The sequence below is a fragment of the Mustela lutreola genome, chromosome 2 (genome assembly GCF_030435805.1).
Source record: "Mustela lutreola isolate mMusLut2 chromosome 2, mMusLut2.pri, whole genome shotgun sequence".
In the NCBI taxonomy this organism is placed as follows: domain Eukaryota; kingdom Metazoa; phylum Chordata; class Mammalia; order Carnivora; family Mustelidae; genus Mustela; species Mustela lutreola.
Window position 1 is genome coordinate 165,445,949 of NC_081291.1, and position 25,599 is coordinate 165,471,547.

The 25,599-nt window shown below is 37.1% G+C and overlaps 1 protein-coding gene across 2 annotated transcripts in view; it reads left to right on the forward strand.

The window, feature by feature from the left end:
- Positions 1–9,130, forward strand: part of LOC131825132 (cell surface glycoprotein CD200 receptor 1-like) — a 63,507-nt gene extending 54,377 nt beyond the window's left edge. For both annotated transcript variants that reach the window (XM_059164123.1, XM_059164122.1), the window contains exons 4-6: positions 84–332; positions 5,280–5,403; positions 5,803–9,130. In XM_059164123.1, the coding sequence (XP_059020106.1) occupies positions 84–332; positions 5,280–5,403; positions 5,803–5,809 (380 nt within the window). In that variant the 3' untranslated portion in view covers positions 5,810–9,130. The remainder of the gene's footprint in view (positions 1–83; positions 333–5,279; positions 5,404–5,802) is intronic.
- Positions 9,131–25,599: the final 16,469 nt, after the last annotated feature.

Below are 25,599 nucleotides of genomic sequence, written 5' to 3' on the forward strand. Positions count from 1 at the left end.
AGATCTGGGATTGAATGAGATGTGTCTCTGTATTCCATACCCCATGTGTTAAGCCTGAAGCATTTTCCCCTGCGTCTCTGCAGTGCCCCCCATGGTGACCCTGTTTCGAGGCAGCAATGAAACCATCATGTGCAGGGCAGCTGCAGGGAAGCCATCTGCACAGATCTTCTGGACCCCAGAGGGAGATTGTCACACTGAGGAAGAGCCACTGGGCAATGGTACAGTGACCGTCCAGAGTACATGCCACTGGGAGGGCCGCCAGGTGTCTAATGTGTTCTGCTCTGTCTCCCATGTGACTGGCAACAAGAACTTGAACTTCACCTTGAATCAAGGTAATCACCTGGGTTTTTGTTTCTGTTTGCTTTTTTTTGTAGAGTAATGAACTTGATGCTTAGCATTTTCTTCCATAGATTATGAGTAACCAAGAACAAAATAAGGAAACTTGTACTAATCATTTGAAGATATTCTCTAAAACTTAACTGGGTAATTAATTCCTTAGTATGCTAGGGAAATAATTCCTATTCCTTTATCAAATAAAAGAAAGAATTTAATAACTTCTTATCTCTACATTCTCTAAGTACCTTTTATTCTGGAAGCCACAAAAATTTTGTTAACTTAGTATCTATTGATTTTTACTTTGAGATTAATATTCATATAAAATGGCAATAATTTTATATATATAACAATACTGATTCTGTACATAGACAAGAAAAATAATTATTCTCTTCTTGATTTTTATAGTTTATGTAGTATTCACCACTTTTTGTTAGTCTGAGTAGGAGACAAGTTTTTGCCCCCCCTCTCCACTGCATTCTGAAACCTATACATCAATTTATTTGCCAAATATTTGTTTATTGTTATTATGTGTTTGAAGCAACCATGTAAAGATGAAAAGACAAGGTTCATGTCTTATATCATTCCAGGCTGTAAAACCTCGTGATTAGGAGCAAAATCTTTGGTATAATATGGCTTCTCCTTTACTAGCTATGTGACTTGGAACAGTATTTAATCTCTGTTTCATGGCTTTTTAAAAAATTGAAATATAACTGACATATAATAATAAATTAATCTTAGATATACAACATAATGATTTGATATTTGTAGATATTGCAAAATTATCACTACAGTTAGTTTAGTGAACGTCTCATGATTTCTTCATTTGTTAAGGGGATGATAGAACCTACCTCACAGAGTTAACATAATAATTAAAAAGGAGAATTATATTTAGTTAACATGATAGCTATCACATAGTTGGTACTCAGTAAATTTTAGCTACTATATTTACTCTACGGACAAATGTTAGCTTCTATATTAATAAATATTAGCTATTATGTTTATTATATTAATATATATTAGCTATTATATTCACTATCATATTATTAAGATCATCATATCCTATTAATTATTGTTCATAATACTTCTCATATTAAACTTTTTTGCAACAGCTTTAGTAAGACCTAATTTATATACCTTACAATTCACCCATTTAAAGTGTACCACTTAGTGATCTTTGGCACATTCAGAGCTGTGCAATCATCACCACAATCAATTTTAGAATGTATTCATCACTCCAAAAAGAAACGTCTATCCTTTAGCCAGCACTCTATAATCCCAGAAATCCTCCAGATTTAGGTAGCCACTAATATACTCCCTGTCTAGATTTTCCTATTTTGGACATTTCACATAAATGGAACCCTATAATATAGGACTTGTGTTACTTGCTTCTTTCACTTGGGGTAATGTTTTCAAGCATCATCAATGCTGTAGCATGTACTAATACATTCACTTCTAGTCATTATTTTCGATCTTCAATTTCCCACCATCTCTACGTTCTTATTTTATACTTCTTGTCTCTAGATATATGCATTTATCTGCAGTACCACCTGACTTTCCTTTCCATAGATCAAATATTCAGCCTATACTCTATACTTGTTTCTCCCTTCCCATATCCTGAGAGACTTGGCTTCAGTAATTACCCTTGCTCTCCTTTGTTCAGTCTTTTTTATTCCACAGATCTTTTCCCTAAGGCTGACTATAGGAATCTGCCTCTTTTCCTTCTGAGTTTAAAAGTAGATGCTATGTAGTAGTACGTTATATGTTAATACATTTTTTTTTTAAAAGTAGATGTTGTGCATTCTTTAAACTCTTAGCTCTTGCCCTTCATTCACCCAAGACTCTTTAAAAAGAAGGATCTACCCTCATTGTCCCTTCTATGGCACCTCACATCCACTCCTTAACTCTCTTGCATTTCTCTGCACAGGAAATGTTCTAATGAAAAGCTAAAGATCTCTCAAATGCCAAGCAAAATATAAAATTTTAATATGTAGTTACTAATTAGCCTTGTGATATTTGATATGGTCTTTCCTCTCTTCTCACCTATTTTCCTCCCATAATCACTTGGTTCTCTTCTTAACCTTCAGTAAACTCTTAGCCTCCTTAAATAGTTTTCCATCTCTTCATTCTATGACGGAAGGCATTTCTCTGAGTTCCATCTTAAATAGGAACTGAAAAGAAAATATTTTCTTTTCACATTTACCCCTATTCCTTGAAAGACCTCATCCATACATATGGTTGTAACTGCTGCCTAATTCCTGATGCTCAAATCTCTGTTTTCAGTCCAGATTTCTCTCCTTGGCTATGCCATGAACAAAACCAATTTCCAACTGAATGGGCTTCACATGCACTTGAATGTACCAAGAGCACCTCAACTTGCATATTCCTAAAAAGGAATTCCTCTTCTCTATCCCTTCATAAGCTCCATACTTATATTTTGCTTTGATAAATGACTCAAGCCAGAAAATTAAAGATATCGTAGAATATCACTCTCTCTCTTATTTCCCATATTCAAAATTGGTCACTATGTTCTGTTGATTTTATCTTAATTTTTTTCTTAAATCTATACTTTTTTCTTTCCTTCATATTAGTTGAGCTTGTGGTCATCTCTCACCAGAATTATTACAATATTCTTGCAACAGGTCTCCTGGCCCCTAACTTACCTCCTTCTACTTTATCACCTAAACTGTTACCACATTGAGTTTCCTAAAATGAAAAACATGCCCTTCCCTACTTAAATGCTTGATCTGTCACTCTCCTTAGTCTCATGTCTTGCTAATCTTTAGCCTGTACCCCATGCATGTGGACCTCTTTGGACTCCTCAAAAGTGTTTATCTTTCTTATTCTTCTGTACATGCAATTGTACATTGTACATGCAATTTCTACCTCTTCCCCAGGTACTTCTTTCCTCATCCTCTCTTCTTCCAGTTGCTCAATTCCGATTTAAGTGGTTTTTTTTTTTTTTAAGATTTATTTATTCATTTGAGAGAGAGAGAGAGAGAGAGAGAGAGATAGAATGAATAAGGTTGGGTGGAAGGCAGAGGGAGAGAGAGAATCCCTGCTGAGCACAGAGCCTGTTGCCTGTTGCGGGGCTTGATCTCACAACTCTGAGGTCAGAATCTAAGCTGAAATCAAGAGTTGAACAATTAACTGACAGCCACCCAGGTGCCCCTCCTACTGAAGTTTTAAGGCTTAGAAACTGGGCTAAGTTTTTTTTTCACCCTGCAGTTTGGTTAGTTGCTCCTACTTTGAGCTCATGTAATGCCTCATGCATGCCTCAGAATACTTGATAGCACTGGAATAGACTGTAACTTCTCTGACTCCCACTGCAGGATAAACTCTTTGAGAGTCAGAACTATATTCTTCATTTCTATATCCAGGGTCTGACATAGAGCCTAACATACACAAATAGCTACAGAATTAGGTTCAGATCATCACAGACTTCATCTCAATGTACCCCACTCTATGCTCTACCACATTTGATTTAAGTTAATGAGTTCTTCAAATTTTTGTTCAAATTGTTTCTTTCCCTTGGGAAGTTCTTCCTTCTTTTCTTAACCTTTTTAATCCTGCTATTGGCAAGGCTCAGTTCAAATCCCACTTTACCCTAACCTCCCAGTTGGGTTTGTTTCAGCGTTCTTACTCCTGAGATGATTTCTAATCTGTAATGATCACTGAGCAATATTTGTTCTCTCATAAGTGATCTTTTCATTTGTATGGCTCTGATGGCTCCAGTTGGATTATGAGTCTTTTGAGCTCAGGCTGAGACCATGACTTCTTCTTCCCTGACAGTGCATAAGAAGGAGATTGTCTGACATACTTCTAGTTTAGTATTTAAACAACTCATTTAACAGGGTGACATGACTTTTAGAGCCAAGAGTCAGAATAATACTTAAAGTTTACTTGTGGTTGCCATTTTCATAGTAGAAATAAACTTCAGAATGACAGTCCTACTTAGTCTCATTTTACCTTTTCAACAATTCTTGGGGCCATCTTTTACAGATGAATAAATGAAAGTAAAAAGACATAAAGATGTGGTATATATACACAATGGAATACTATGCAGCCATCAAAAGAAATGAAATCTTGCCATTTGCAACAACATGGATGGAACTAGAGCGTATCATGCTTAGCGAAATAAGTCAAGCAGAGAAAGACAACTATCATATGATCTCCCTGATATGAGGAAGTGGTGATGCAACATGGAGGCTTAAGTGCGTAGAAGAATAAATGAAACAAGATGGGATTGGGAGGGAGACAAACCATAAGTGACTCTTAATCTCACAAAACAAACTGAGGGTTGCCGGGGGGAGGGGGTTGGGGAGAAGGGGGTGGGATTATGGACATTGGGGAGGGTATGTGATTTGGTGAGTGCTGTGAAGTGTGTAAACCTGGTGATTCACAGACCTGGGGATAAAAATATATGTATATAAAAAATATATGTTTATAAAAAATAAAAAATAAAAAAATAAAAAAAAAAAAAAAAAAAAAAAAAAAAAAAAAAAAAAAAAAAAAGACATAAATATTCAGTTAAAGGGTGACAACAACTCCTGACAAAATTACTTCACTGTGTGGAAAATAGCAGATAGTGCTAAAAATATTAATAATAGTACCCTAAAAGACTAACATTTACACAGGAAGTTAGAAAGCATATTTCCTTTTTTCTTATAAAGTTGGGATGTATTAGCAATATTTACTGTGCATTTATTAATTTAGAAAATATTGAAAATCTACCAGGTTACAAAACACAGATATAGTTTCTAAACTCTGTCATGAAAGAATATCTTAGCATTTGAATTGTCATCTAGAAAGTGGATTGATTACGACAGTCTGTGAACTTTTAAGAATATTTTAAATGCCTCTTTTAAACAATTGACCCTACTTTTTTCATTAGAAGGATCCTTGAAATGGCTCCTTACCTCTGCCTGTGTTGCTTGTATTTAAAGGTGTCATAACTCTGGAATTTCCAGCATCAGACTTACTGATCATTCTCTATGTGAAATTCTCTCTGTTCTTGGTTATCCTGGTCACTGTGGGATTCATCTACTTCAAGAAAGCAAATGATTGCAGGTAAGAGAGGAAGTCTAAAAAAATAAAGATTTATCAGAAAGAAATCATCATTGTAAGGCTTTAAGTTTACAATGTCCTAGGAACAGCATGATGGTTTTTTTTGTTTGTTTGTTTGTTTTTGTTTTCCCCCACATTGTTTGTTCCTCTAGCCCTTTCTTTGGTATATAATCTTTGTTAACACATGGAAGCCCAGGAAGAGATGCCTGCAGCACTGGGGCAAAAGCTTCTATTTCATTACAGTGCTTTCCTGAGAGATAGCTTGTCCTGGGGCACCCTTCCAGAATTCTGTGGGGAAAATGAAGTTCAACAGGTGCTTCTTAGGTGTTCACTCCCTAGTTTATCTGTCTCTAAAAGCTTGTATTCATTGTGCTAATTATATATTTTATGTTTTTTTCATAGTGCATGAAAATTGAAAAATCTGGAAGTCAATTTAGATTTGATGAGGCATCATGAAGATCAGACCTGGGGTTTAGCGTCTAACTCAACTGCTCCTGTTACTATTTGCTACCTTTGTGTTTATGTGAATCACTATGATAGCTGTAAAATCCTGTGTCAAACTCTTAGCAAACATGTATTTATACATAAGCCAAGGCTTGCTGCCTGCCATTATAAATGCCTGGGATGACTCATCTACCTTCCCCTTCGCCTTACTGAGTTCTTATTTGCAAACAAGAAATAGCCCAGCTTCTTAGCCTAAAGAGGAAGATGGCTCAGGAAATGGCAAATTACAATGCTTTGCAGTTTTTCTATACCCCTTTGGGTTCTTTGGATAGTGCTTTCCTTGCTTCTTGTTTCCTCTTGTTTCCTCTGCCCTTTTAAGATGCTAAATAATGTTGCAATGTCAGAAGCTACTACAAACACTGCCTTCTGGTTGACCTGTAGCCAACTTCCCATCCCTTTCTTGCTTGCTAGCAATTAGTACATGTTTGGCCTGATTATTGAAAAAATGGCCAGAAGTCATTTTTAGTAGTACCTTTACTGCTGAAGGAATTTTAAGTGGATCCTAAATAAAGAGCTCTTAGAGTCATTGGAGACTATGCTGAATGTAACCTCACTTTTAGAGCTCCAATGTCTCAATTCTCTCCTATCTGTACTCCAGGTTGGAATGAATTAATGGTAGGAAGGTTAAGAGTTCTTGGTGAAACCTCAACATCTAGGGCCACTGTAAACTGGAACCCTATCTTCATTGGTACACATGGCAACTCTATAGTAAAAAGTATCCTTTTATTTAAAGGAAAAATTTCTTGTGTAAGGTGGCAGGTGATTCAAGCAATTACTTTTATTTTTAGCAAGTCTCAGAAGGAGAAAATGAATGCATACTACAATCTGGAAGATAATATATAAGTAAGATAATCTAATTGTTGAAACAAACAACATCTCAATCTCAGTGTATTCATACCACGAAAGTTTAGTTTTTGCTCACTTCATATCATAGGGCAGGTTAGTGGATCTAGGGGAGGGAACAGGAATGGTTCTGCTCTAAGGTAGCACTTTATCCTCTAACTCTTCCCTTCTCAAAGTGTTCTCCATTCAGCTGGTGAATGGGAAAAAGAGAGAATGAGGGATTTTATATAGGAGGTTTTTATGAGCAGGGCCTGGAGTAGTAAGGACATTTGCTCATGTTCTATTGGCTAGTATTTGTCACATGGCCACACTAACTTCTGTGTAAGTTGGAGAATGTAGTGGAGCTGCCTCAGCAGAAACAGAGTCAGGGTTTGGGTACAGATAGCTAGTAGATAGCTAGTTTCTACCTATAGGAAAGGAAAGGACAAGTGTTAAGATTAATACCTATTTCATTAGTAATTGAACATGAGCCAAGAAATAAACTAGTAAATAATTTCATTTATAGCTTATATTAACTTTTCCCTCTCTCGCTCTCTCTTTTTTATTGTAACTCCTGCATGTTTAAAACAGGGCATAGAATGGAAAAAAGTCTAGTGCCATGGTTCCATTACAGACTCAAAAACACTGTGATACTGGTTGCTAGCTGCCTGAGCCAATGCTCATCTTCCCCTTTCTGTTAGTAGTAGAAGATTGCATTCTTGACTCCAGATCTTTCCACCTCCCTCTATCCATGTAATTTGTCAATAATTTTTGAGTTGGAAACATAAAGCAAGTACATGTTTCTGTAACTCATGTAATTTGCTTTAGCCAATCAAATAAGGCAGAAATCGCAGTGTACCGAGTTTTGAGCTTACATCTCAAGAAGTCCTGTGTACTTCTGTTGCTAGTCCATGAGAATATGCCTGGGCTAGTCTGCTGGAAGTTGAGAAACATGTAGAGCAGAGCTGGGTCATCCTAGTCCCATTCGCCACTTCATTGTTGAGGTCAGCCTAGATAATGCAACAGTTAGTCATCTCTTAAACAAGGGAGAAGCTCAATCAAGGTCAGAAGAGCTGCCAACCTGACCCTCAGATGATCCTAGACATTTAAGCAATTGTTGCTACAGAGGTTTTGTGATTGTTACACAGCATTATTATGGTAATAGATCCCTGATACAGTGCTTAATAACATGACTCCAGTTTTGTTTTGTAAGGAGACACACTTAACTGTAAGACATTTTTCAGTTTCCATTGCAACTGAATATGAATATACATTAAAATTTCGCAAATAAGGTGTAAGCACATAACTTGTTTGATATTTTTAGGATATCTCTTTAAAGATAAGAGATCCTCTTTTGCTTTTCCTCCTTATCTTCTGGACTACAACAGTGGTGTAATGACTGGAGATCCAGCAGCCAACGTGAGCCATGGATGACATTGGGGATGGAAGCTACTCAATAAGATGATGGAAAGGAAAGAAGTTTCCTGGGTCCTAATGCATGGACTTGCCATACTAACCCTAGAATATCTACCATAACATTATTATTTTTTTAAGATTTTATTTATTTATTTGACAGACAGAGATCACAAGCAGGCAGAGAAAGAGAGAGAGAGAGAGAAGCAGGCTCCTTGCCAACCAGAGAGCCTGATATGGGGCTCGATCCTAGGTCCCTGAGATCATGACCAGAGCTGAAGGCAGAGGCTCAAGCCACTGAGCCACCCAGGCGCCCCTTACCATCTTTATGTGAGAGAAAATACTTTATTGTGTTCGTGCCACTGTTATTTTGAGTTTTACTCAATACAAAGTTGAACTTAATCCTGCTTAACACAAGTACTTACTTTGCCAATTTCAAAGTTTGCTGCTAACCTTGCAACACATATTATATTCCATTCATGGGCATTTTTCATATTCTATTTTCATTCTTCCCATAGAGATTATGAAACAGATGTAACTTCCGAAGGTAATAATCATAGGTATAAGAGATATCTCTGTGATAGTTCCAGAAAAATTGCTGGTTGTATAAAACTGAAGGACAGTAGTGGGCTTGTTATAGGAAAGACTTGGGAATCTCGAAATGTGCAAAGATCATCTAATAGTCAACCAATCCCTACACATGTGAGGACATGTGTACATTATAGGATTGAGAAGATAAAGACACTGTTCTGGACTCTTAGAGAGGATCTGATCAGAAGAAACAGAGGAACTGAAATCTATAGGGCTTTATTATGTTAATCCTTTTTACTCTCCATTATTCCTGGAAGAGATTTATCTGAATTCATGCTTCTTCACTGCCATGATTTTCTGTGTGATATCAGACTTTAAGAGTAAAAAGCTATAGCTACTGTCTCTCAACCTCTTAGCCCTGCATAAAGATAAAAAAATAAAATTTTCTTTTCTAAATACATATATGCATACATATATACATGCACAACAAATTAATTTGTGTCCTAAACTGAGGAAAATTGGGAGCAACCTTTAGCAAAACATAATTGAGAACCACTAGATGGTGCTTCAACTTAATTCTTTCAATATTTTTAAGCAAGCTAAAATCTAGCCTCAGATAGTAATCCTGCGTTTTTTATTTAATTTTTCCATTCGACTGCTTCTACATTTATTAATTCTTTAAGTTTTCTTGGGTAATTTTAGGACAATTACAGAAGGAAGAAAACCATTGCTAAAATTAAAGAGAAAAAAAATGTTTGGTTCCCAAACTTGAATTGTACTACTCCTGCCACTTAATTTTGGTAGAAATATTTTGTTTATCAAACAAGATAAGGATGGATATTAATAGTCTAGTTTCAGGGAAAGAGGAAATGTAGGAATATCTTGGTGGTTAAACCAAGATCAGTACTCATTTATTTCTTAAATGGAGTGTTGAGTTCTTCAATCACTAAAGAACAAATAGCTGCTTGTTAGTGTTAACAGCAGCAGACAGTTTGAGCTACAAATAAAATTAGCTGCCTTCTCTACTTCTTGGGTCCAGCCCCATTTCTCATGGACCATGACTTTTAGAGGCCTATGTGGTATTTTAAAGCTGGAAGGAAGCTACAGATAAGTAGACCAACATCCTCGTTTTACAAAAAAAGGAAACTAAGACATTCAGAGTTAACGGACTGTCGGGTGTTACTAAGAAGCCAGCTGGAGTGTGGACCTGCCTTGCTTGCTGATGAGAGCACTCACACAGTGAACTTTACAGTTTGTTTTGTTTGCAGTGAGAGTTGGGGTTCAAGAGGGAATTTATGGGGGTCTTTGAAAGGGTGACAAAATGAAATAACACATGAAATATCATGAGACTATTATCTTCAAGGAAGGATTGGATATTCTCATTAAAAATTGAGCATCACCACATGTCAAGGATACCACATTTAAGCTTTCTTTCTTGCTTTTTTTTTTTTTTTAAGATTTATTTATTTATTTGAGAGAGAGGGAAGGAGGAGAGAGAGAGAGGGAGAGGATCTCCAGCAGACTCCTGGCCAAGCATAGAGCCAGACACAGGGGTTGATTACCCTGAGTCATGACCTGAGCTGAAAATCAAGTGTTGGACACTTAACCAATGAAGCCACATTTAAGGTGTCCCCACATTTAAGGTTTGAGAATACAATTGCAACGAAGAGATTTTAAAAATTGCTTGTTTAAATCTTACTTTAGTCCTTCCTACAATTTGGAAGCAAGAGGAGACAGAAGAGGAAATTTTGTCTGTTTAGTGAAACACACCAACAGATTAGAGAGGAAAGGTAAAGCTCAGGTCATAGAATGCATTGGGAATTCCAAAATAAAGGGAACTAAAATGGTCAGCATAATTTTTTTAAAAAGTGTTGCTTCTGGGCTTCAATGATGGGAGTCTGGGGACTCTTAAGGAATCAAGTAAAAGAAATAGACTAGATATTTGCTACAAAAAGAAAGTTGGGTGGTTGTAAATTCTCCATGACAGGGTAGCTAAAGAATTCTTGAATTAAGGCATTGAATTAATGCCTCTCTGTTGGCATTGAGTTAAAGTCTGTTATATACAACAGTCTTCATGTGATTAATGGTGATTTAGAAATGAAGGAAAAGGGAACCCTACCCACATCCTGGCGAAACAGTACACGGAAGGCAGAAGCTGGCAGCTCAGGTAATGAGAAACCAAGGGTGATTAAGAAACTGATCTGGATATGAGGAAGTGGTGATGCAACATGGGGCTTAAGTGGGTAGAAGAAGAATCAATGAAACAAGATGGGATTGGGAGGGAGACAAATCATAAGTGACTCTTAATCTTACAAAACAAACTGAGGGTTGCTGGGGGGAGGGGGGTTATGGACATTGGGGAGGGTATGTGCTTTGGTGAGTGCTGTGAAGTGTGTAAACCTGGCGATTCACAGACCTGTACCCCTGGGGATAAAAATACATGTTTATTAAAAAAAATAATAATAAAAATAAATAAATTAAAAAAAAAAAAAGAAACTGATCTGGAATTTAAGGTTTATAGTAAGAGATAGCAAGAAGCCAGCAAAGAAAGGCAGACCATGAAAACTTAGTACTGATGCTGTAATGGAGGTAGGTACACAGTGCCAGAGCAATCAAAGGAAGGAATACTCAATTCTGACTGAACATGTGGGTTGAAGGTCAGGAAAAGCATTGGATGAATTAGGGAGCTTCTAGCTGCAATAAACAGAAAGTAGGGTTCTAACTGAATAAAACATTTATTATCTTACATGAGAAGGTATCCAGAAGGGGAGCCTGGATGGCTCATTTGGTTAAACATCTGCCTTTGGTTCAGGTCCTAATCTCGGGGTCCCAGCATTGGGCCCTGTGTCGGGCTCCCTGCTCAGTAGGGAGTCTGCTTCTCCCTCTCCCTCAGCCCTCTCCCTTGCTCATACTCTCTCTCTCTTTCTCTCTCTCTCATTCTTTCTTTCTCAAATAAATAAAATCTTGAAGAAGAAGAAGAAGAAGAAGAAGGAGGAGGAGGAGGAGGCATCCAGAAGTAGAACCAACTTCAAGTTTGGTTGTTTCAGTGGCTCTATGAAATCTTTGAAGGGCCTGGATTTTATCCTCATCTGTGCTCTGCCATTTTCAGTGTTTGTTTCATCCTCAGACTGAAAATGAGAAGGCAGCAGCCACCCCAAGACCATAAGGCACGTTCAGAGGGAAAGGGTTGACCATGTCTTTCTCAAATTCCATCTTACTCGTGAGGACCAACAGCCCCACATTCATTTCTTCTCTTACCTAATTGGCCAAGGCCACAGGACAATTCTTTATCTAATCAGAGACAGAGATTTTCTTTGTGTTGATTTGGACTTCTGTGGAGTTGGGCTAAAGTCAGCACCTTTCACCAGGCACATATCCTAGTGGGAGAGGAATGAATAGAGACCTAAACAAAAACTGGAGCTTCAGAGAGAATGCCTGAGAAGCCTTAGTGAAAAAGATGGTAACAGTCAAGCTGAGTTCTAAAAGATGCACAGGAATGCTACAGGTGGACAAGGGCAGGGACGAAAGGGGAGAGACATCATGGGTAAAGACAGGGGCTGTAACAGAGCATGTCTCTTTCCAGGCAATGGGGAAACTGTATCATCCCACACAAGTCCTGCATTTCAGAAAGTCATCTGGGGACACAAGACTGCTATTCTATTGAGAATGCCAGAAGAGTTTTGCAGATCGAGCAAATCTTGATGAATTTATAACATTTTCTGAACAGAATGTCCAAATCTTCTGACTGATTCACCCAACACTGATTTTAAGATCAAATAAGGAGCCAAGAACATTGGCTTATACACAGTGGACAACCAAAGAAAGGCAGGGGAGCTCAGCCTAGAGAGGCAATGAGTTGGCGGGATGATGTCACTCATCTCTGAAGGGCGAGACTCAGTTTCTGAATCTGGTAAAGCTGGCAGAGTTGAGATGCTTCTCTTCATTCTGGTTTCCTCTAATGAAATATGAAAATAATTTTTGTTCTTAACCCAAGTGAAGAGAAAGTTTTGAGGATAATCTTTATAAACTTACAAATAACCTTGGGAAAAATGCTATAGAAATACAATGTCTTGTTATTAATTCCTGCTTTCAAATGTCTTTTCATGCACACATAGGAAAGTAAAAAAAAAAAAAAATGGCAATGTGCTCTGCCTTAAAACACTTCTCCTACATAAAACACAGAGACCCGACCCACAGACAACCATAGACATAGAGTTCCATTTCCAGTTGTGTCGCCTACCTTGAAGTTCCCACACATTGAGGGAAGAGATCTGTAGAGGTACAACAATCACTAGAGAGGGAGGAAGTGATCTTCTCTGCACAGGTAGGAGGAGGACATGTGACTAATCAAGGCAATTTGAAAATTTAATAAGAGGGAGTGAAAAAACATACACAGGCTCAAAATCAGAAAAAAAAATTAAATAAAATGCACTAAAAGAAAAAGATTTGTGACGTTTCATCAAATGTTAAGACTTTTAGGAGATATGAATCACCTTCCAAATTGCTGTCATGATTTGCCTATTGATAAGAATGTGCTTCTCCTGGGAAAGAGAGGTTGGCTATGAGATTAGGTATTTACTCTTGTGCCTTAACATGATGGAAATGCTTGAGTTCATCACATCCTGTTAGGTTCTCCTTTATCTCATTACCTTTATGAAACATTTTGTCTTTATGAAAAGAGACAGCAGCAGACAGCAGAGTGGTTTGTGCTAACATATGAGTTTTACTGTTTCTGAAGGGCATTTCTGTCTACTGTGCAGCTTTCTGGGGTTCCATGGGGGTCACAGAACTTGGAGAGAAAGCAGTTCTCCTCTTTTGTGGGTACTGTGAAAATAGGTCATGCTAGTGAAAAGATGATTCTGTATATTGCTAATGACCCTTCAAATGGACATATGCATCTCTGTACACCTAGCTGATGTTCTGTAGGTGATGAGGCCAGTCCAGTTATGTATTTTTTGATTGACTACAACAGCTTACAGGTTATTTACAATTTAGACACACCCAATTTAAGGCTTCTGGCCTGAGGACAACATCTATGACACAAAACCTTAAAAAAAAATCTCTCCCACAGATTTTCCTATATTCCATATAATGGAAAATTACAACACAACACCATTTACAAGACGTTGAAAACCAAGGAGTGGCCCAAGATGTCTGCTCCAAGAAACTACAGTAACTGTCTTGGGACTAGAAAGAAAGATTAAACAACTCACATTCCAGCAAGAAGCATCTGTCTTTTGTCATTCTCCCTAAAGCAACATAAAATATGCAGAGAAAGGCAGCCATTTCAATGGGGGCAAAGGAGGTCGCCTGTTTGTAACATTTTCCACCATTCCCTCTTGCAACTGAAACCCAAATCCCATTACTTTCCAATTGCCTATCAAAGGAGGGTGTTTGCTGATGCAGCCCAAGGAAGCCTAATCACTATCCATGGCAGCCCCTGTGTTCTGGAGGATGATTAAATGGCAGAGCCTAGGGAGGAGCTGGATGTGAAACCTTACGCCTATGCCAACTCCTCTCGGGTATTTCAAATTTTTATTTTTTTAATTTTTACTTTTTTTCAGATTCCAAAACATGCTTTCTTTGGCAGCCTCCCCAGAAGACTGTGAAGTCATAGTGCATAAGCTATCCAACTCCTACCTCTGCAGGATGGTAAAACAGACTCAAGACTTGCCAACTGCAGCTGTTCTCAGGCGAGGGCTGTCTCTGGCCGGTGGAAATCAGCAGACACACTCTGGGGGAGCTGCAGAGCTTCCCTCTTCAGGAGGTTGTCAAGCTTGCCGATGAGGCCATTCGTGTTCTCCCAGTCACTCCGAATCTTTGCTTAACATCTTACAGTCAACAGCGTTCTTCTTTTTGTGAATGACTACCTCTCAGGGAGACTATGAGTTGTAGAAGTTATCACTTAGTTCTTATTTATGGATAGAAGATTAAAATATTTCCACCTGACCTTTTCACTCTGGTCTTCCACGGAATTGACTCCTCTGATTCCTAAGTGAACAGCCACTCTCCAGCCTTCCCAGAAATTTCTCCCCAGCCCTTCCTGGCTGCACTTTCTGCCAGGCTTATGCTGTTCCTTCTGTGATGAAGACTTTTATCTCTCCCTGCCTTTCAAAAGGCCTGTCTCTTCAATTCTACTACATCTGTGAAATTTTTGCACATGATTTGTTCTGAGCGAGATATTGCCACACTGTAGTACCTCTTTTTATAGTACTTTGTGGATTATTAAGACCCTTGGATTTATAGATACTTGTGTACGTGTGTCCCCAACACTAAATCATGAGATCAATTAGGGCAGATGTCAGGCCTCAACTATTTTTATATTTTCCAAAGCGCCTAGTGAAGTGTCTTATATGTAGTGAGTACTCAATAAATGTATGCTGAATTTGAATTTAAAATTCAAAATAATAAAGATTGATGAAGGTATGAGTATTAAAGGTATGAATAAAATGGTAGAAAATATTTATAACATATGAAGGCAACCTTTATTAGCTTGAGTACATTAGTTCCAACAAATCAAAAGAGAAAGAAAAAAAAACCTCATAGAAATATGGGAAAAGGTTATGTATAGCTATTTCTACAAGATAGGGAATATAAATGTCTAACAAACATATGAAAACATATTCAACCTGAGTAGTAAAGGGAAGTGCCAATTAAAAAAAAAAATATCCAAGATACCATTTTTTGGATACACCCATTTGGTAAAATCAATAATTTTGATAGTATTAACTAAGATATTTACGGGGAGCAGTTTCTGATGAGAGTAAAAATCAGTATAGCCACTTCAGAGGGAAGTTTCCAGAGATGATTCAACATTTCAGTTTTTCAGCATCTACTCAAAGTACTCTCGTTCATGTGCACAAGGAGGTAATACAACAACATGGTTTATAATGAGAAGCAAATCTTTCTATCCTTCTGCAGGTCTATGTCATGCTAGGCTGTGTAGAAACTGTAAAGAATGAGGTTGACCCTACAGAGGGGTCCTCTCTACTCTTTGAAATACCACTTTTGTCTTTGCCCCTTTATCTTACTTTCTTTCTCTGTGTATATTTGACTATTATCTTTCTTCTTCTCTAACATGTAAAATGACAAGATTAGATAGTCTATTTTTCCAGTGCTATATATGTAGCTCTGGCACATAATAGGGGCTTAATAAGTGGATATTGAAAGATGAATATGGAGCTATATGTAACATCATGGACATTTCTTCAAGGCATATGAACAAGAAGAAAAAGCAAGTTACAGAATAATACAGCTAGGATGATATAATTTATGCATGTAATTATAAAACCAACTTTTTTTCAGTGTCTTTTTAACAATTCTGTTCTCTCCATAACCCCTTTCATTTCAAACTTGGCCATCTTAAGCTCATCACCTTAACAAAAAGACATATTTGGGCAGAGGGTAAGAATGTGTCATACATGGTTCCTCTTAACTCTGGTTTTCAATAGTGTAAATTCCTTTAGGGAAACAGAATTCTGAATGTTTTCCCTCTTCCCTCCCCAGAACCCAACAACAGCAACAACCAACCTTGAGCTGAGCAAAGAAGGGAAAATGGGGTATGTGATGAGAATACAGATTCTTTTAGGGGGCTATCTCACCCAGACAGCAGTCAGAAGCTGAAAGGCAGAGGGAGTTTTGGTGGAAGAAAACCTGGATGGCTTTGCAGGGATTCTCTTGTTTTAACAGGCAGTACCAGTAGACCGATTCTTACTCTTCAGTCTTGACATGGCAAGGGCAGGCTCCATTTCTAAGGAGCCAGGCAGAGGGAAACAAGGGTTTTCTCCACAAATGCCTGTGAGACAGATGACTTAGAGGACCAGATGCTTTCCTAATTGCCAGAAAATGTACCTTATCTTTATCCCATTTTATTTTCATTAACTTTTTTATTTGAGTAGAGTTGACACATGATGTTACCTTAGTTTCAGGTGCACAACATAGTGATTCCACAAGTGTAAACATTATGCTATGCTCCCCACAAGTGTAGCTACCATCTGTCACCATACAACGCTATTACAATGTCATTGACTACATTCCTTATGCTATGCTTTTTATTCCTGTTAGTTATTCATTCCATAACTGGGAGCCTCTACTTCCCACTCCCCTTTGCCCATTTTGCCCCCCACCCCCCGCCACTTCTCCTTTCTGGTAACCATCAGTTTGTTCTCTGTGTTTACAGGTTTGATTCTGCTTTTTGTTTGTTTATTTATTTTTTAATTTTTAAAAATTTTTTAGATTCTATATAAGAGTGAAATCATGTAGTATATTTCTTTCTCAGTCTGATTCATTTCACTTAGCATAATACCCTTTAGGTTTACCCATGTTGTCACAAATGGAATACTTGTATACTGTCGGTGGGAATGTAAATTGGTAAGTCAACTGCAGAAAACAGTATGGTGGTTTTTCAAAAAATTAAAGATAGGATTATCATATGATGTAATAATTCTACTACTGGGTATTTACCCAAAGAAAACAAAAATACAAATTCAGAAGGGTATGTGCACCCCTATGTTTATATGTTTATTGCATTATTTACAAGAGCCAAGATACAAAGGAAATCTAAGTGCCCGTTGGTAGATGAATGGATAAGGAAGATGTGTTATTTATATATCTATATAAATATACCTTATTTATATATCTATATATTATGGAATATATAAAAATAGAATATAATAATATATAATGGAATATTATAATATTTTGTTATAATATTATAATGGAATACAATATATAATGGAATATATATATATATATATGAGAGAATATTATGCAGCCATAGCAGAAGAGAGGAGGGAAGTGTCCAATGTACTAGGAACAATGCTTTCTATGCTACCAGAATAAGTACTCTAAATATTAATTATTTTCTTTGCAACTTAGAGTAAAGGTTGAGCATTACACTTGTACCTATATAATCCAGTAGATACATAGATAAACATCTAGAAGTTTGCAAGCATGCACAGGGGACTTGAACTGTGGTTAGCAGTAAATAGAGGCTTTGGCTTGATCTGTAATGTTTGGATTTTGTACAAAGAATGTGTTCATGTAGTCAGTGTAATTAAAAATAAAAATTTCCAAAGATAAAAGATAAAAAGACAGCCCAATATACTTTCTTGCCAAAGGTTGGGTAAGAGTTATATTTGCTGAGTCTATGTAGAGGGATTGAGTTTAGAGCTGACGGCTTCTAAGGGGAAAACCTGATAAGGCTGGGGTAGAGCTGTCTAAATCTAACCTATAGAAAGCTGTGATTCTACATTTTTACTGATTATTCATGTAGGTAATTCCTCTGGCCTCCCTAAAGATTTGTCTACCATCCTAAAAATGCCAGAATTTATAACTCAAGAATTAATCAAAGGCTTATGAGGAGAAAAATGAAACATTAAATCTAAGTTCTGTCATGGATATGGCTTTTTAATTACTTAGGAAAACAATATAACATTCTGATATTTATGACTATCTCATACTTTTATAGCTGGTTTCAATTATGTACTTAAATTTCATTTTCTACGTGTCCTTGCTCTAACTAGTATGGTTTTAAAATTAATTTTGTTTTTCATTTCTTGATGCCCTTGTTTCTTGTAGGTAATGAATGGTATGAAAAAATTTTTAACAAGTTAATAAACATGTAATTATAAAACTACTGAAGTAGAAAAACTCAAACTTTGAGAAGTGTTTCATTTATAAATCATCAGTGTTTGAGGGTCCCAAACTCTGGGTGCACTGACGCCTACCTATAATGATTTATCTTTTTTTTATATATATAATTTTTTATTTTTTATAAACATAATGATTTATCTTAAAGATAATGTGTTCCGTTAACCTTTTTCTTTCTGTATTGTAATTCAGCTTTCTGCCAATTAAGTTGTGCCTTCAAAGACTAGTTCAAGAGGCCAGAATCAAGTAACCCTCTCTCTCAGGGAGTTCCTATTGACCTTTGATGTATCTGATGCCCTTATGATTTCCACTGGACCTACCACGATACAGTATGCATAATGCATCATGATGATTATGCACAAAAGAGAACTAGTAATACCGGGTAGCTCATAGAATCTCTGTAACTGGAAAACCAGCACTGGGAAAAGGGCAGGAGCAAACCAGTCTAATGAGGAGGAGCACTGCTGTCATAACTGCGGACCACAGTGGATGCCATAGCACAATACAACCATCACTGTGAACAAGTGTGCCTGACTGGGCATTTGTCCAACAACTGCCAGACAGACTGGCAAAGTAAGTATTCTGCATTCTCTGGGTCTAGAGTGGAAGGAACATCTCACCAAGACTTGGAAGGTGGAAAAGTCAGACACAAGAGGGGGGTTCAAAGCCCAAGGAATTGCAAAAACCCATAAATGTCTATCACAGGGATTAAAGTGTAGCCTTTTTTCTTTTCCTGACCCTGAAAGACGTATGAGCACTGGATCTCTGCATATTGGGTGTTAAATGCCTGAGTGTATTAGTTTTCTGTTGCTATATAACAAATGACACCAAAAATTTAGTAGTTTAAAACCAAAAGAAGCATTTATTCTTTCACACAGTTTCTGTGGGCCAGGAATTGAGAGGCAACTTGGCTGGGCAGTTCCTGCTTGGGATCTCTTGTGAGGTTGCAGACAAGGTATCAGCTGGAACTGCGTCTTCTGAAAGCTTGACTGGGGTTGAAGGATCCATCTCTAAGGGTTCACTTACAGGCTAACAGTTAATACCAACAGTTGGAAGGAGGCCTCTGTTTCTCCCCACGTAACCTCCCTCCAGGATTTGAGTGCTTTCATGACACAGAAGCTGTAGTAAGCCAAGAAAGAGTAAAGCAGAAGTTGCAATGTTTTCTGCACAGTATTCTTCTGCTAATACAGGTTAGTCCCATTCAATATAGGAAAAAACTACCCTGGGGGCATGAACACCAGGAGGAGAGGACCCCTGGAAGCCAGATATCACACTAAACACAAGAGAAATTTGGGAACTATCTAGTTTATTTCATAATCAAAGTGGAAAATCAAATAGATTTGCTATTCATTTGACTCTCAGATATGTAGACACAAACTTGGAATGAGGGTATCATAGTTATTTGATTTGAAGGCCAAAAACTTTTCTGAATCTATTAAATTATGATGATTAAACAAAAGCCAGAAATTAAGAGTCTCTCACAAAATAGATTCAAGAATTTTTTTTCAGTTAAATCCAGTTTAGAATTTCTTCATCAAAAGATACTTCCTGTTACTCTTCCAAAGCTGTCAGAATAAAATAAGAAATGAGAAAGTTAAGGGGGTTTGTTCTTCTTGGTGCATTGTTTGGCTGGAGTGCTAACTGATTGGTTAAGTTCTTAAATTGTTTAAAATATTAGATTCTCTTTACCTGGAATTATGAGCAGTTATGCAGTGTTGGACATGAATGGTAAAAGATAAAGATAAAGACCACTATTTTTCATGCTAGGACATGTCTAAACCTTTTTCTTGTTTAACTCTCACAAAGTTGACTCACTTTTTTCTTATCCAGCTGCTCCCACAAGATCAGTTGAGAAATGGAAAAAAATCTAACAAGTTTTTCCTTCTTTGGTCCTAAGTGAAATTATTTGTAGGTATGTCCCTTTGGGTTTAAATAAATATCACTGCACTTGAGATGGAAAGAAAGAGAGAAAAAAAGAATTAATGAAAGAAAGAAAAGAAAAAAGGAGAAAGGGAGAAGGAGAGGGAGGGAGGGAGGGAGGAAAACTTCCAGATTACCAACTTCTCAAGTGCAGAGAGAATGAGTCACCATCCTCAGGAGGTGAGTGAATGTATAATCTAATCCTGGAAGGGCTGGAGAACAGATTGAGCATACCCATACAAGGGTATGTCAATAACTAGCACTGCAAAGGGGTAAAAAATTAGAAGTGTCCCTCAGCTGAAAGAACGAGATAGTAGAATGTCCTACAAAGGTTGATAGGGTAATACAGAATACAGAGGAAACCCCTCCCATCCCAATAAAAGAAGGAACATTTGGCCAGAATCTGTACTAGCCATGTGCTGGAGCCAGCTCTTACTAGCTTGTGAGATTTAATACCAAATATTCAGGCAATTTGGCAATTGGTTGTTCAGGAAATTTTAGCAATTGGTTACCAAGCTATTATTGGTAGCTTGAAGTAGGCCACAGTAGGAATACTTGCATCATGGTGCAACTCAGGGCTCCCTCTTTAATTCCCTGCACCTTCTGAAAGAACCAGTTGTTACGGGCTGAATTATCTCTTCCCAAAATTCATATCTTTTTTTTCCACCAAAATTCTTATCTTGAAACCTTAACCCCTATACTTCAGAACACATTTATATTGGTGATAGGGCCTTTAAAGAGGCAGTTAAGTTAAAATGAGGCCCTTATGGGGGCCTCATTCCAATTGGAATGGTGTCCTTATAAGAAGAGGGAAATGGACGCAGAAAGAGACACCAGGGATGATGGATGCACAGAAGAAAGACTATGTGAGGACACTGTGAGAAAGTGGATATTTGCAAGACAGGGAGAGAGGTCTCAGAAGAAGTCAAACCTGCCGATCTTGATCTTGAACCTCCAACCTCCAGAACTGTGAGCAAACATATTTCTGTTGTTAAAACCACTCAGTCTGCAATATTTTTGCTATGGCAGCCCTAGAAAACTAATTCACCAATTTCCTGGTACCTATAGGATGTTTATAATGGAGACACCCTGAAAAGGTGGTACCATGATTTAGTTTACAACAGTAGGTAGTAGCGGTGGTGATAGTTATTTAAAACAAAACAAAACAAAACAAAAACAAAAACAAAACTGAGCTTCATCTGGAAATAAAGCTGGTTGGTCCAAGTGGGGCAATGCTCACAGGACAGAAAAAACTGGTTCAGGGATATATTTAGAATCTAGAACCCCAGAAGCTTTTTTGAGAAGTAAAGGTAACAACTGCAGATCAGCATGTGAAAGTGTATAGCCTAGAGGAAGAATTTAAGGTTTCATTAGGAAAAGGAGACAGATGCTCATACTTATAAAGGCACCAGCTTTGAGTGCTATAATCATTTCATCAATCTGCCCAGGAAGGCAGTTATTAATGATTTTATCTATTTTACAGTTGAGAACATTGATGCTCTAATTAGTAAGTGGTGGAGAGCTAAAGTTCTAACTCAGTGTTGTCCCACGGTACTGTTATCTCCCAGACCTTCCTCAAGCAAATTGTGAACAGGGAAAGGAAGAAGTAAAATGATTTATGGACCAGAAATCTCCAGAAAGAGCAGAAAAGTATTTCCAAGTTAGTGAAGAAAGACAGGAAGTTTAAGGGAGAAATATCTGAACAGACAAAACCTTCCTCATCGAAAGGAGCTAGGCTGACCTATGAAATGGGTTTTTCATCTAAGTTTCTGCTGTAGAGCCAGGAAACTATGTGCATGAATAGGAGAACTGCATTCTTGTAGGAGCCAAAGGAAAGTTTTTATAAATTAGACCTGAGCCATCATACTCAGTTGGCAGATCTATAGCCCTTATTAAAGGGCTCAAAGATAATAGGTAAGGATTTCTCTTTGGCTTGGAACTGACCTAAAAGGGACAATGCATTCCTCTTCAGGTTATCTTTATTCTACCTTTTTTGAACCTCTAGTTCCTTAAACTGGTATTTACTATGCATGAAGAAGGGCATTGAGGAATGAGACTATTTTCTCTCCAAAATGATTATATGCTCCTGGAGGACAAGAAGTTGGTTGTCTTCTTTGGTATGTTTCATGACAGCATGGCACATGGGATGAACAAAAATTACATTTTAATAAATGTGTTGAACAGACATCCAATGTCTCTGCTGAAAACAAAATTGGTTTCAGGTTCTGTAGTTCTACCTCTGTGGTCTCACTGCGCAAACATATGTTTTAGATCTTAAGCTATTCAAGACATGTGTTCTGACTTATTATTTATAACAAGATGAAATAGAAAATGCAACCAAAAGGCTTAAAGAATTTGCCTGAGGACTACAAATGGAGTACATGCAGGTTGTAAGATGGAAATTTGGGGACCCCAAGAATAAGCAGGAATTATTCATTCCAACTACGTGGCTCATGGCCCTGTAGTGGACTTTTCCATTCCTGCTGTGTAACTTACCCTGCAGAGGTTCTGAGGCCTTTGATCCAAACTTGGTTAAAACCTCAAGCATTGTATTTTTGTTTTGTTTTGTTTTCATTCTGGCTCAAAATCCAGAAGATATTGAGACAAGGACAGCCTTGTTTGTCACTCCACTCTGCCCAGCACTACTGAGGTAAAACTGACAAATAAAACTGTAACATATTCACGTTAGACGATGTGATGATTTGATATACATACACATTATGAAAGGATCTCCCACGTTAATTTATAATACATCACCTCACATATTAAGTTTGTGTGTTTGCAGAAAGTTCTACTCTCTTAGCAAATTTTAATTATGTGGTACAGTGCTCCCTATTATGGTTGACCATGTTATACGTTAGTTCCTCAGACCATATCTTATATTTGAAATTTATATCCATTTACCTACTTCTCTATATTTCCTCCAGCTTCTGATAACCACTTTTTTTTTGTTTTTTCTATGAGTTCAACTTCTCTTCTCTTTCCCTTCCTCCTCCCTTATTCCCTCCCTTTCTTTCTTTCTCTTCCTTCCTGTCTTCCTTCCTTCCTTTTCCCCCCTGGCCTTTCCTTTCCTTCTTTTTTTCCTTTCTTTTCTTTCGTCTTTTCTTCCTCCCTTCTTTGCTTCCTGCCTTCATGACTTCATGACTTCTTGCCTTCCTTCTTCCATCCCTCCCTTTCTCTCTCTCTTTCTAGATTCCATATATAAGTGATGACTCATTTCATTTAGTAGAATGTCCTTCAGTTGCATCCATGTTGTCACAAATGATAAGAATTCTTCTTCTTTTTTTTAAGGTTTATTTATTCATTTGAGAGAGAGAGAGAGAGGGAGAGAGCACGAGCATGAGTAGAATGAAGGGCAGAGGGAGAGGAAAAGAATCCCAAGAAGACTCCCTGCTGAGTTTGGAGCCTGACACAGGGGTTGATCTCATGACCCTGAGATCATGACCTAAGAAAATTTAGACTTGGTGGCTTAGCCAGGTGGGCCACCCAGGTGCCCCAAGAATTCTTCTTTTTAAAGGCTGAATCATACTCCATTGCATGTATATACCACATTTTCTTGATCCATTCATCTACTGATGGGACACAGGTTATTTCCATACTCTGAATAATGAATAATGGTTGTATCTTTTGAGTTGTGAATAATGCTACAATGAACATGGGAATACATTATGTCTTAGATAATGATTTTGTTTCCTTTTTGTATATCCAGAAGTAGAATTGCTGGGTCATATGGTAGTTCTGTTTTTAATTTCTTGAAGAATCTCCATACTGTTTTCTATAGTGACTACCAGTTTATATTCCCAATGACAGTGTACAAGCATCCTTTTTTCTCCACATCCTTGCCAGCATTATCTATCTCTTGTCTTTTTGATAATAACCATCCTAATAGGTAAGAGGTGATATCTCATTATTTTTTTGATTTGCATTTACCTGATGATTTGTGATGTGAGCACCTTTTTATGTATCTGTTGGCCGTTTGTATGTCTTCTTTGGAAAAAGTTCTATTCAGATCTTGCCTATTTTTAATTGGGTTATGTTTTTACTCTTGAGTGGTAAGACTTCCTTGTAAATTTTGGATAGTAATCCCTTATAAGCTATGTAGTTTCCAGTATTTTTCTTCCATCTCAAATTTTGCTTTTTTAATTTCGTTTATGGTTTCTTTTGCTGAGCAGAAGCTTCTTAGTTTGATGTATTCCTATTTGTTTATTTTTGCTTTTGTTACTTTTGCTTTTGGTATCACATCCAAAAAATCATCACCAAGACCAATGGTAAGGACTTACTTTTTATGTTTTCTTCTAGGAGTTTCATAGTTTCAGGTTTTATGTTCAAGTCTTTAATTCACTTTGACTAGATTTTTCTGTACAGTATAAAATTGGAATCCACTTTCATTCTTTTGCATGTGGCTATCCAGTTTTCCCAACACCATTCACTGAAAAAACTATCCTTTCCCATATGTATGCTTGTGGCTCCTTTGTCATAAAGTAATTGTCCCTGGGTTTATTTCTGAGCTTTCTATTCTGTTTCATTGATCGATGTGTCTGTTCTTATGTAATACCATACTGTTTCAATTGTTATAGCTATGTAATATAGTTTAAAATCAAGAATTGTGATGTATCCAGCTTTGTTTTTCTCAAGATTGCTTTAGCTATTCAGAATATTTTGTGGCTCCATATGAATTTTAGGATTTTTTCCCCTATTTTTGTGAAAAATATCATTGGGATTTTGATAGGGATTGCATTGGATCTGTAGACTGCTTTGGGTGGCATGGATAATTTAACAATATTAACTCCATGAACATGGAATATTTTTCTATTTATTTGTATCTTTGTCAATTTCTTTCATCAAGGTTTTCATTTTCAGTGTAAAAATCTTTCATGTCTTTGATATTAATTTCTAAGTATTTTACTCTTTTGGATCCTACTGTAAGTGGGATTGTTTTTTTAAATTTCTCTTTCTGATAATTCATTGTTAGTGTATAGAAATGCAACTGGTTTTTGCATATTGATTTTTTATACTGCAACTTCACTGAATTCTGTTATTCTAACAGTTTTTAGGTGGAATTTTTAAGGTTTCCTATATGTAATATCATGTCATCTGAAAACAGAGATGATTTTACTTCTTCCTCTCTAATTTGTATGTTTTTTATTTTTATTTCTTGTAGAGTTGCTCTTAATGTTTTTCTTCATTAAATATGATGGCTGTGGGCTTGTCGGATGTGGACTTTATTATGTTGAGTTATGTTCCCTCTATATTCATTTCTTTGAGGGTTATTATTATGAAAGGGTGTCAAATTTTGTCAAATGTTTTTTCTGTAATAATTGAGAAGATCATGTAATTTTTATTTGTTAATGTGGTGTA